This window comes from Babylonia areolata, chromosome 13 (genome assembly GCF_041734735.1).
Source record: "Babylonia areolata isolate BAREFJ2019XMU chromosome 13, ASM4173473v1, whole genome shotgun sequence".
In the NCBI taxonomy this organism is placed as follows: Eukaryota; Metazoa; Mollusca; class Gastropoda; order Neogastropoda; family Buccinidae; genus Babylonia; species Babylonia areolata.
In genome coordinates this window covers 6803292-6815054 of record NC_134888.1, presented here as the reverse complement: position 1 = coordinate 6815054, position 11763 = coordinate 6803292, and the positions used below count along the sequence as shown (strand labels likewise).

Here is an 11763-nt window from a genome sequence, read left to right as displayed (position 1 = left end):
CGGCTCGATGCACGATTTTGCTGGAGACTGACAAAATCAGCAAGCGCCTATGCTGGATGCGGGGTCTGTTTGTTGCCGGCTTGGTCTTTTGCCGGCAGTGAACTGGCCAGGGGCCGTATTCCAGACAAAATTTATTTTGCCTTCAGGCAAGTTATCTTCTTTAACATGGTTGGGGCCCGCGGGTACAGTTTATCTTTGAGGATAAGTTATCTTCGTATTCAAGACACGCACTGAGTTCGCTCAGACAGCAAGCACATCATCTTAAAAAAAATTGAAAAAATCCCAACGATTCCCGTCTGCACGTGACATACGGATCTCAGTTTCACTTCTCATCGCACCACAGCTCCAGAACATTGTCGTGACACGTGCTATCCGTAAAGCACGCCTGTTTTCCCTTTAATTTAAAAATACAAGAAAGAAAAATGCTGCAAAACGGCCACTATGCGCCAGTGTGTGTGTGTGTGTGTGTGTGTGTGTGTGTGTGTGTGTGTGTGTGTGTGACGGTGTGTGTGTCAGTGTGTGTGCCAGTCAGTGCCGTCACTGAGGGTGTGTGTGACTGACATATGTGCATGAACTCAGCTGTGCCGTGTGTGTGTGTGTGTGTGTGTGTGTGTGTGTGAGCCGGTGTGTGTCACGTGACACAAAATATACCGCCGTGTATTTAGCTCAGTCCAAGAATTTAGGTTGCTAAATTGAGGCACAGTATTATGCATTCCGATTTCTCAGCATATGAAGTAAAAACTGATGTTGGTATTTCTAAATTTATGTTAAACGCCATTGAAAAGAAAATTAACGGGGCAATACATACTTGCAGTCACAGGACGGACACTCCTCTTGAATGGGAGACAACCATTGGCCTATATCTCACTGGAGACAACTCTGTTCGTCAGTGAAAACAATGGCTGCATAAAGTCTGCTGCTTCCTTAAGGCCTACAGATGATACGGATTTCTCTTCTTTGCAGACGCTGAAATCCTGGAATGGCGACATCAGCAGACATCAAGTACAATGGTGAGCATTACTGTATTTTGTGTGCGAGCGTGCGTGCGTGTGTGTGTGTGTGTGTGTGTGTGTGCGCGCGCTTGTGTGTGTGTGTGTGTGTGTGTGTGTGTGTGTGTGAGAGAGAGAGAGAGAGAGAGAGAGAGAGAGAGTACAAACACGCATATATACATGGCACAACTAGTTTTAGACAGCATTTTAAATCAAATTAATGTTTGTTGCATCTGCTTCCACAGACAGCAGAGAGAATGAAAACGAACCATGGGGCTAAGATAAACAGCTACTTCATAAAGTGTTTTAATTACTTCCAATCAGTGCTTTGTTGCTTGTTTGTTTTTTAAATATTGGTTTAATAATTATATGTACTTCATACTTCATGTTGTGTATATTTTGAATTGTTTGCACAACCCTTCATTTGGGGCCATGGCCTTTAATGAATGAATTAGTCACATATTGTGCTCTCATACACATGCACTCAAGCACACACAGATGTATAGATTGAAGCTGAGTTGAACTAAACAAATGCAGTTAATAAAATCAGCCATTATTCTTTTTGTTGAATTACACAACCCATAGACAAAGGACAAAACATGTGTCAAAGATTTTGTTTTATTTTATTGTTATTTCTTCTTCTTCTTTTTATTTTTTAAAATTTATTTATTTATTTATTTATTTTTTTGTTGCTTGCAGTGCCTGTCGGGGTGAATGAATACGATGACAAGAAAGTCATTCTGATGTATACCATTCCTGACCCTCCTGATCGGATAGATTGGAACTGGATTACCGAACAATCTGAGGAGTAAGTTCTAATAGACTTTAGAGCTATCCAGTGTAACCGTCTGTGTGCTGGACATAAAAGTATTATACATTTCAGCTACAGATGTTGTCCTATCTGATTGTAGATTATAAGTTGTTTACTGAAACTGTGTGTTGTACTTTTTCTGTTGTTAGTTACAGGTACTGTGGCATCCTGGCAAGTAATTTTTTTTTTTAATTCACAGTGCTGGATTAAATCATATTACCATCATGTTACAGGCTCATGAGCAGTATTCTCACATGCAGTGTCATGATGATGATGACCTGTTTTTTTCCTGTCAAGAGTCTTTTCAGTCTATCTGCACTCAAAGAAAAAAATAAAAGAAAAGAAAAGAAAGTAAACAAACTACACCAAAATAAAACAAAGTGAAAGATATGTAGTAGAAGATTAATGGAAATGACGTGGTCAAAAAACAACTTAACGTTTGATTTATCTACTTACTCACTTTTTGTTCCAGTGGCCAGACGACTCATGTGGCCCACATGGTTGCCAGGGACAGCAATCGAGGCCACAAATCCAAACCCATACCTGACCAAGACTTTCAGAAACTAGGATCAAAGGTGAGAAACAGTTTTCCTCTTTTCTCATAAACAGGGTGTGGTTAAGTTAGGAAAAACCCAAATCAGAAAATGGTTATCAGGTGACCTGTTAATATCTGGACCGTAAGTTTGTTTGAGATGCATTTTTTAAAAACTCAGTCTAAAACACTTGTCTTTATAAAAGATTTTTTTTTTTTTTTAATCTCTCTTTGGTATGTCATGAATGGCTGTCGATGGCAGTATAAGAGACTGACACTCACATCTCCCTGACATAGAGCTCGTGATTTTACAATCAAAGATATCTATATTTATGTCTTTTGATTTATATACCTAAAAGTCTATCTATATAGATATATATTACATTTACAAACAGAATGTACACACATGTCATCAAGTACCCAATCAAGAGCATAAACTAAAAACGTATTGACAGATTGTGAATATTGATGTACAGAAACTTTGTTGAAAGTTTCACTCACAAAAATAGATTTCATACATGGCACACAATGTCTACTAACAGTATGTCCACAAAACTTGAAACACATACACACACACACAGACACACAGTCACTCACCACATCAACATACACATACACACACTCACCACATGAACACACACACACACAAGCAGAAGATCAAGAATCTCATAGCCTGATATCAGTGACCAAGAAGAAGGTAAGCAGAACAGAGACGGTGATTGTCAGTGAGAGTTTTTCACTTGAACTGAGGAACCTTTGTGTTGGACTATGGAGGTCCACATTTCTGGGCTGAGATCAGTTTTAATGTTCAGATTTCATCACAGTTTTAATGTTCAGATTTTATCACATACATAGTGGAAATTAAAAGACTTTTTTTTTTTTTTTGCATTTCCCAGTAGGTTTGTTTTCCATAAACGCTGAACATAAAATATTTTCATATCAATACAATGTTTGCAAACACTTTTGTTCAACATTATTGTTATTAACTTTGTTGACAGTCATCAAGTTTATTCAGTTAATTAAATAATTTCAGCATCGAAAAATATGCAGACTGTTCTGCAAAGACAGCCAGTTGGAAATGTGAGAAAAAGAAACTTCAGATTTCAGGGGGAATAAGAACAACTGATCCTATTGGATATATTTATCAGTATTTTACATCACTGTCAAAGAGGGCACTGTATTAGTAAATAGAAGGGAGGTAATATACTAAGGGAGGCTACTAACTTTGGCTATTTTAGATTTCTTCACATGGGCAGAGTAGTAGTTTGCAGAGGACAGGAGTCAGACCTCTGTTGGAGTTTGCACCAGTGGGTCATGATAAACTTGTGTATTAGATTAAAAGATAATTCAAATAAAAAAAACACCCAAAAAACCCCACAACTATCCTATTAATATAACTCAAAAATAATACATCTCTTCCCACACTTTCAAAAGCTGTGAATTCTGACAAACAAGAAGAAGAAGAAAAGCTGTAAACAAGAAACAGGTGTTGTCATTAGTTAGCCCTTGTACAAAAAATGTGCACTGAAAAACAGTGCATGAGAGTAGTTAGAATTTTCTGCCTGTGTTATTTATTCAATTTAAAAAAAAAATTTATTCTATGTTGTGTTTGTGTGCAGATTAGCAAATCTCGATCCAGTATCTACTACAGAGTGAAGATCCCCAGAAAGGATAAAGTGAGCATTGAGAAATATTTCAAGGCATCTTGAAAGGGTTTCCTTAGCGCTCTGGTGTGAACTCTGTGTGTACATACATGCATGCATGTGTGTGTATGCTGTTTTTATTAGAATGTATGAACCATATCGTAACTCCTGATTCATCAGTCTGTGCTGAAATACACATCAAAAAGAAGTTTTTGTTCACTGCGTGAAAATAATTCACTTGCATGCAGAGACATCTGTCCCCCATGCCTTCCCACATTCATTTTGACATGTTCACACACTCTTATGCTTGCATACACATTTACATACACACAGTCATATACAAATACATCTTTTTGAAAATTCAGCATAATATGTGATGATACAGATCAGTCACAGACACCTATGCACATACCCTGTACCCTCCACAACCCCCCCCTCACCCTCTCTCTCCTCCACTCCTTACACACATGAAAACATTGAGTTCAGGTACACTGAGGCCTGCACAATTATCTGCCTCAAGCTCTGATGTGAACATCAGACAAGATTGTGGATGAACATATGAGGTTGGAACAGTTGTTTGTTAAAGATGTGGGACTTCAATTTTAATAACTGTTTTATGCAGATCATTGCATGATACAAATGTGACGTGTGTAGTATGTGCAATATGATACATACATTTTTAACATATTTGTTATGATTATTAATCAAACATTTTAAAGTGAATGTATTCAACACTTTCATATGAATGTCTTGTCTGTTTATTGCTTTAAAAAAAAAGATCAAGTCATGTTTAAAGTTTTTGTGTAAAGTAATTGTCTCTGTTTTTGCCACACATTAAGTAATATCTGTTAGTGAGGTAATAAAGTTATTTTTATCTCTCTATATATATTTTCCCATCACTGTCACATATATGATTCTGCAATAGAAAATATACTAATTTTTTTTCTTTCAAGCAACTTTTTCACAATGTGTGCAATTGCTGTGTGTTGATAGTCCATTTATCATTTCCCACCCCAGTTCCTGATATGTCTTTCAGCATTGTTTGCTGAAAAATGCAATAGGGATGTTTTTAACAAAACCTTTTTTTAGAGGTATGTGGAAATGTCAGGGACAGGTTTTTTTTTTAAATGATGTTCATTTTGTTTGGTTTCTTATTTATTCATTTATTTTTTTAAAAATAATAATTTTTTTTTTCTCAAGGCCTAAGCACGTTGGGTTATGCTGCTGGTCAGGCATCTGCTTGGCAGATGTGGTGTAGTGTATATGGATTTGTCCAAACGCAGTGACGCCTCCTTGAGTTACTGAAACTGAAACTCTTATTGGCAGCTTTTGTTTTTTATCCTCTTTTGTCAACTCTGACGTTTGATTCGATCTAGCAACTTGCTTCTTTTCGAATCACTATTATCATTGTTGTCGCTCAGTGTCCATCTTTCTTTGCCTTCTCAGTGGGATTCAATGTTTTGGGCAATAGCCGAATGGTTAAAGTGTTGGACTTTAAATCTGAGGGTCCCGGGTTTGAATCTTGGTGCACCTGGTGGGTAAATGGTGTAGATTTTTCTGGTAAAGGGTGGAGATTTTTCCAATCTTCCAGGTCAACATATGTGCAGACCTGCTAGTGCCTGAACCCCCTTCCTGTGTATGCGCATGCAGAAGATCAAATATACACGTTAAAGATCCTGTAATCCATGTCTGTGTTCAGTAGGTTATGGAAACAAGAACATATCCAGCATGCATACCCCCGAATACGGGCAAACCAGAACTTACATAATCATTTATTAATGTGGTTTTTTTTTGTTTTTTTTTTTAGCTAAAACATTATGCGGAACTGAAGTCACTCTTCAAAAATGTCTGTTTTTGTTTCAAACTGGCTGAATCAAGCCATATATGACAAATACAATTCATGGTACATTTATTACCATGCAAAAGAAATGTGCCACTACATGCTGCAATGCAAGCAGATGGAAGATCACTTTTTGTTTCCCCTACCTAAGTATCATCTGATTAGTTAAGTTATCAAGGCAATCTATAACTGCCATGCTAAATAGATCTGGTTAGATTTCCCCAAAAGATAATGACATTTTTTTTTCTAGCCTGATTCTTATTTTAAAAGAATTGATAAAGATGGTCTTGTGTATGCATTGTTCCTTGTAGTTTATGCTCTTAGATAAAGAATTTAGCATTTAATTATATGAAGTCTAAGGTTTTATGTGTCCTAACACTTTTTGCACAACCTAACAAAACGAGCTGCTCTCCCAAGGTTAATCTTGTACTATGGCAACATGTTGTGCAGCAAGGATGGAAAATCCTTCCGAAACTGATTTACTATTTGACAGTTCCAAAAGAGGTGCTGGATTGTTTGTATTCATTGACTGCAAAAACTACATGGTGGGAAGTTGGTGTGCTTACATATATGAAGAAATTTTCGGGTAGTGCAATATGATGAAGTAATTCGAACTGAAACCATCAGTTGGGTGTCTGTTGTTGTTTTGAAAGGTTGAAGAAAGATGTTTTTCCACGCAAGTTCTGTGCATATAGGGTATTCTTTGATAAACAATTTGTAATCGTTGATGAATAGATGGAATTAAGGGGTGGCATATTCACCATACCTTTTTAGGCATTTTTTCCCCTTAAGAAGAGAAAAGTAGTGTTCATGACAAGGCGTTCATGCTCAGTATGTTAGTCACACAGAGGAGCGGAGGGGAAGAAACGATATTGCCCCTTTTTGTTTTGAATGTTGTCAGTATGTGATTACTACTTTGTATTGATTAATAATGTCTTTTTATTGATTTACAATAACACTGTTTTAAACATTGAGAGGACAATTTGTGTTTGTATCGCATATATTATACCCTTTTGCTGTCTTTCTCAGTCTGACACAGGCACATGTGTGGCAGTGACTGATTTCTGTAACATGAGTTTGTGGCGGGGGGTCTAGGGGCCACTCAGCCAAAGTACATGTCTTAATGCCGAAACAAAGTAAAACAATGGAAAAAAAATCAAGCCAAATTCTTGTCTGGAAATTTGTATCATACAGGAATACTCCCACCCATGCATGCATGTACATGAACACAAACATACACACACACAAGTAAACACACACACACACACACACACACACACACACACACACAGATTGCATGTTATCAATATGGCTGTAATCAGTGTTCATAACTTCACCTTTCTGTACAAGAATACAATCAATGGTATCAAATGCTTCCTACATTCCTTTGTGAAACACGGCAGCAATGTAAATCACAAAAATAAAATAATTCACGATACAGGTTAAAAGTCTACTCAAAGTGTACATCAGAACTCCACTTTCTCCATTCATTGTTCAGTCAGCATATCTGTAAAAAAAAAAAAAAAAACCCAAAAAACTAGTATGATCACAAGCAGTTACAGCTAGGCAACTTGTGTCTCATCAGCAAAAATCAGTTTACGATGATCGTACATGTATGAGGTATGTGAATTATCAACATCATTGGTAAGAAATGAATGTATCAACATTATTGATCAGAATCGACAGTCAAGCATGAAAAAACAACAACAGCAAAAATATTTTGGCAACATTATTTACAGACAAGTAGTTAATTTTTTAATCGGAAATATGGAGTCTGCACTTGTGGATCACGGTAAAGTATGTGTAGTTAATTGTTAAATTCATCCGAATCGGGGTCAGTCAACACATCTCTGTATATCTGTCTGTCTGTCCCTTCCTTCACTCTCGATTGTAAAAGAATAAAGCTGCGTTCACACTGAGCCCTGCCAGTTGCTGTCAGCAGCTTATAGCAGCTGGTCGAGAGTTGTACGCACGTCATTTTGTGCTTTCTCGCCATGTATTCTGGCGTAATGTGGTTCACACTGGCCACCAGCCCTCTCCAGACAGCTTTTTGATTTGTCGCGAGCACACAAATAAGACGGATGGCTGGTCCAAGGGACGGAACTCTTCAATGATGCAAGAAGCGTGAATCCCAAGAATATTCATTTCTTCCGTCTTGATAGTGACAGCAACTTGCTGTGTGTGACTGAAGTTGTTGCTGTGTCAGGCTGACGGCAACTGGCTGTGTGTGACTGAAGTTGTTGCTGTGTCAGACTGACGGCAACTGGCTGTGTCTGACTGAAGTTGTTGCTGTGTCAGACTGACGGCAACTGGCTGGGCTTACAGTGAACATCGCCTAACGTTTCATTCTGTTCACTGACTGGTTCCTGCCTGTGGTCAGAGGGCGGGCTGTACAAACCAGTAAAGCAGTGGGGGTGCTGCTTTACCAGCACGTCTGGTGCAACACATGACTGGTTTGCACGGTTTCACACCTACTTTAAACAGAAACGCTTTTCATACGCGTACGATGTACACGGTGTATTCCCCGATTCGCCCATTACCAATTCACCAATTTGAAGATTTGCCAATTACCGGTTCACTTTGTCCCAACTGGCCTGTGAGGGAGGATTCACATGATTCACAAATTTTAATATTTGGGTCTCCATCCTGTAAATATAGGTGCACGTTAATAAGTGGTTTGTAAAGAAAATCAAAATAAAATGAGTTATTTTGCCTACATTGCTTCGGTTTTTTTTGTTTTTTTTGTAACGTCAGTGGCTTCGTTCCAATGCATACGGGTTGGTACCACACATCGATTAGACAACTGACATGTACATGAGCTAAGTATTTGTCCCTTATCAGTGTGAAGCCTTCGTAGTGCATGAAAAAACATGCAAGGTTGTCTTCAATTTTGTTGCAGAAAGGGCATGTCATATCCAGTGAGTTATTAACGAAACGCTGATTCATTTTCCAGCCGTGAATACTATGTCTGAACCTGGGTAACGCTGTTCGGAATCTGTTAATAATTATCATTGACGAAGAGTGCGCTCGCTGTAAAAGTGATTTTAAGTGTCTTAATAAAACTGAATCTTTCGCCTGTATTCAGTGTGGGCACCCATGACTGCTAAAAACAACCTGTCATCTTCTATTTGAACATTTTTACGAACACTTTTCTCCTTTCCAGCATTTCCGTTCATCAAGCTAAACCTCAGAGAAGCCGTAGATGTGTCCACGGCAGACACACTCAGTTGACAATGCCCAGTTTGTTGACTGATTTCTTCTTCCATAACATGAAGCTTAATTGTACTGCATTAATTTAAAAGTGGAGAGAGAGAGAGAAGTGAAACAGTAATGGCCGAGATGGGGTAGACGAAACATGCCAGAGACTCTATTCTGCTCTCGACAAGAGGTCACGGAGAGTGAGTGGAAAGATCAAAATAGTAGGCGAACGTGACCATCTCCATAATGTAACACAAGTTCCACACGCCTCATCACTCACACGCGCACGAGCGCGCACGCGCACACACACACACGCACACACACTCATGCACACACGTTAGCTTCTTTGACCTTCCGATCCACCACCAGCATCACCACTGCTGCCCTGACTGTGGGTTTGAGTCTGGGCGTGACTGTCTGCCTTGTGGTCCACCAGGTTGATGCGATGGCTGGACATCTGCATGCCGTCCACCCGACCCTCGATCACAAACTCCACGGCGTCGGAGCGGGTGTCGCCATTCTCGTCCTCAAGGTGCGTGCTGTTGGGGAACAGCTCGGGAAGGTTGGGGTGGTTGAAGGAGAAGACTGTGTCGCCCGCTTTGTTCTTGATGGAGGCGTGCGCTTCTTTCACTGGCAGCGACACCCTCACCCACACCTGAACGAAGGTAAAGTGCTATGACAGGCGCAATAGCCGGGTGGTTAAAGTGTTTTACTTTCAATCTGAAGGTCCCTGGTTCGAATCTCTGTAACGGCGCCTGTTGGGTAAAGGGTGGAGATTTTTCCGATCTCCCAGGTCAACATATGTGCAGACCTCCTTAGTGCCTGAACCCCCTTCGTGTGTATACGCATGCAGAAGATGAAATACGCATGTTAAAGATCCTGTAATCCATGTCTGCGTTCGGTGGGTTATGGAAACAAGAACATACCCAACATGCACTCCCGAAAACGGAGTATGGTTGTCTACATGGTGGGGTAAATACATAAAACGGTCACACACATAACATGTTATATGTCTGTGTGTGTGTGTGTATGAGTACGTGCTTGAAATCACGTTGAATGACACAGGAAACGAATGATGAGCACCCAGTGGTAGCCCGGCGTCTGTTGGCTCTACCCAGGAAGGCAGCCTGTTGTGTAAATGACCCTGAGTTTGTAAAGCGCTTAGAGCTTCGTCTCTGAACGAGGATAGCCGCTATATAAGTATCAATATCAAATCAAATCATATCTATGTCGTGAACTTCAAAGACCTTCACATTCGACAGTCACGTCACTGATCTGCTGGTTTTGTTTACATTTGCGTGATCTCTCTGTGCAAAACTTCACAAGCTGTGATCTTAACTTATTTATTTATTTACTTGGTGGGGCCTATGTTGATGCAGGAGAAGGGATACAATAGCGGACAATACAGCACAGGAGTGGCTGCAGTAGTTTCTCCCCTTCCCCAAGTTGAATACAAAGTATTAACTGGAATAAAAACGTCCCAAAAATAGGCACTGACAGTGAGACACGAGACTGGCTTTGAAGTCATCATGAGGTTCCGTTCGTCCATGTCCACAGTAGCCGTGTAGTGATGTCATTATCATCGTCATCATCATCATCATCACCATCACCATCATCATCATCACACTAACCTTGAAGTCAGCCAGTTGTTGTTCCTCCATGTCTACTGTAGCCGTGTAGTGATGTCATCATCATCATCATCATCATCATCATCACCACCATCATCATCATCATCACCATCATCATCACACTAACCTTGAAGTCAGCCAGGAGTTGTCGTTCCTCCATGTCCACAGTAGCAGTGTAGTGGCTGTGAGCGGCCACAGTGATGTCACTGGTGGCTGACGTGGTCAGCGTCTGTTCAAACGTCTCCCCTGTCGTCTTCGTCACCTTGGCAACCACAGGAAATAAAATGAAAGAAGATTAAATAAAATGAGATAAAAGAAGGAAAGGAAGCAAAGAAAGAAACTGTCTCCGTGTTATTTTCGTTACCTTGGAAAAGATGGAAAAGAAAAAGAAAAGAATGAATGAATGAAAGAAAATGGAAAAAAAAAACGGAAAAAGATAAGAAAGAATAAAAAGGAAAACATGTCTTCTGTCATGAAAGGAAAGGAAGAAAGAATGAAAGGAAAGAATTATTAAAAGTAAGAGATTGTATCTTCTATTGTATTCATCACTTTAGTGTAAAAAGGGTGGGAGTGGGGGAAAAAGGGGAAGAAGGAAGAAGAGGTAGGATAACAGGCAGAGGATAGGTGCACAATCCACTCTCTCCTCGTACCACAGCAGGGTCTTTTAGTCAGATGAACTGAGGTGTTTATTTCCCTAACTTAACACAGCACTTATCAGCACATCCTAACTTAGCAGCACATCCTAACTTTGCAGTTAACAGCAGCTAGCATTTAGCAGCACACATGGAACACATACAAAAACCAAAACCCAGGTCAAAACAATACCAAAACATATGCTAAACATCATTGCCATGAAAGGCTAGAATAACATGGAAACATCAATATGTCGTCAGACTGATTCACCACGTATGCAGATGTATACACTCTCCTCAAAGAAATCCATGTAGAATACAGAAGCTCCATTTACTTTAGCTTATCCTCAACCAACAATTAATGACATAAAATATTGTACCAAATATATGACTAATACAAACTGTGCACCAAACATGTCACTGACTAAAATACAAACTCTCAGTCTTCATAACCACAGTTAAACCACGTACAATAATAACTGTTTACACA

At 39.4% G+C, this 11763-nt stretch overlaps 2 protein-coding genes across 2 annotated transcripts in view; one reads left to right on the top strand and one right to left on the bottom strand.

Annotated features, from left to right (window-relative positions):
- The first annotated feature begins 877 nt into the window (after positions 1 to 877).
- On the top strand, positions 878 to 5143 carry LOC143289009 (uncharacterized). The gene is made up of 4 exons (XM_076597772.1): positions 878 to 1010; positions 1689 to 1797; positions 2273 to 2375; positions 3952 to 5143. The coding sequence occupies exons 1-4, from the start codon at positions 980 to 982 to the stop codon at positions 4039 to 4041; spliced, it is 333 nt and encodes a 110-aa protein (XP_076453887.1). The 5' UTR covers positions 878 to 979; the 3' UTR covers positions 4042 to 5143.
- Positions 5144 to 7113: 1970 nt separating this feature from the next.
- The window catches only part of LOC143289008 (uncharacterized), a 17880-nt gene continuing 13230 nt past the window's right edge, over positions 7114 to 11763 (bottom strand). The window contains exons 6-7 of the mRNA XM_076597771.1: positions 10769 to 10903; positions 7114 to 9668 (exon numbers count right to left, since the gene is read on the bottom strand). Of these exons, the coding sequence (XP_076453886.1) occupies positions 9351 to 9668; positions 10769 to 10903 (453 nt within the window). The 3' untranslated portion in view covers positions 7114 to 9350. The remainder of the gene's footprint in view (positions 9669 to 10768; positions 10904 to 11763) is intronic.

What these genes read in the sequence shown, in the direction of transcription:
- LOC143289009 (XM_076597772.1), top strand. Translation starts at nt 980, where the DNA reads ATGGCGACATCAGCAGACATCAAGTACAATG. An exon ending in AGCAGACATCAAGTACAATG is followed by an intron (nt 1,011 to 1,688) that starts GTGAGCATTACT and finishes TGTTGCTTGCAG; the next exon opens with TGCCTGTCGGGGTGAATGAA. An exon ending in TTCAGAAACTAGGATCAAAG is followed by an intron (nt 2,376 to 3,951) that starts GTGAGAAACAGT and finishes GTTTGTGTGCAG; the next exon opens with ATTAGCAAATCTCGATCCAG.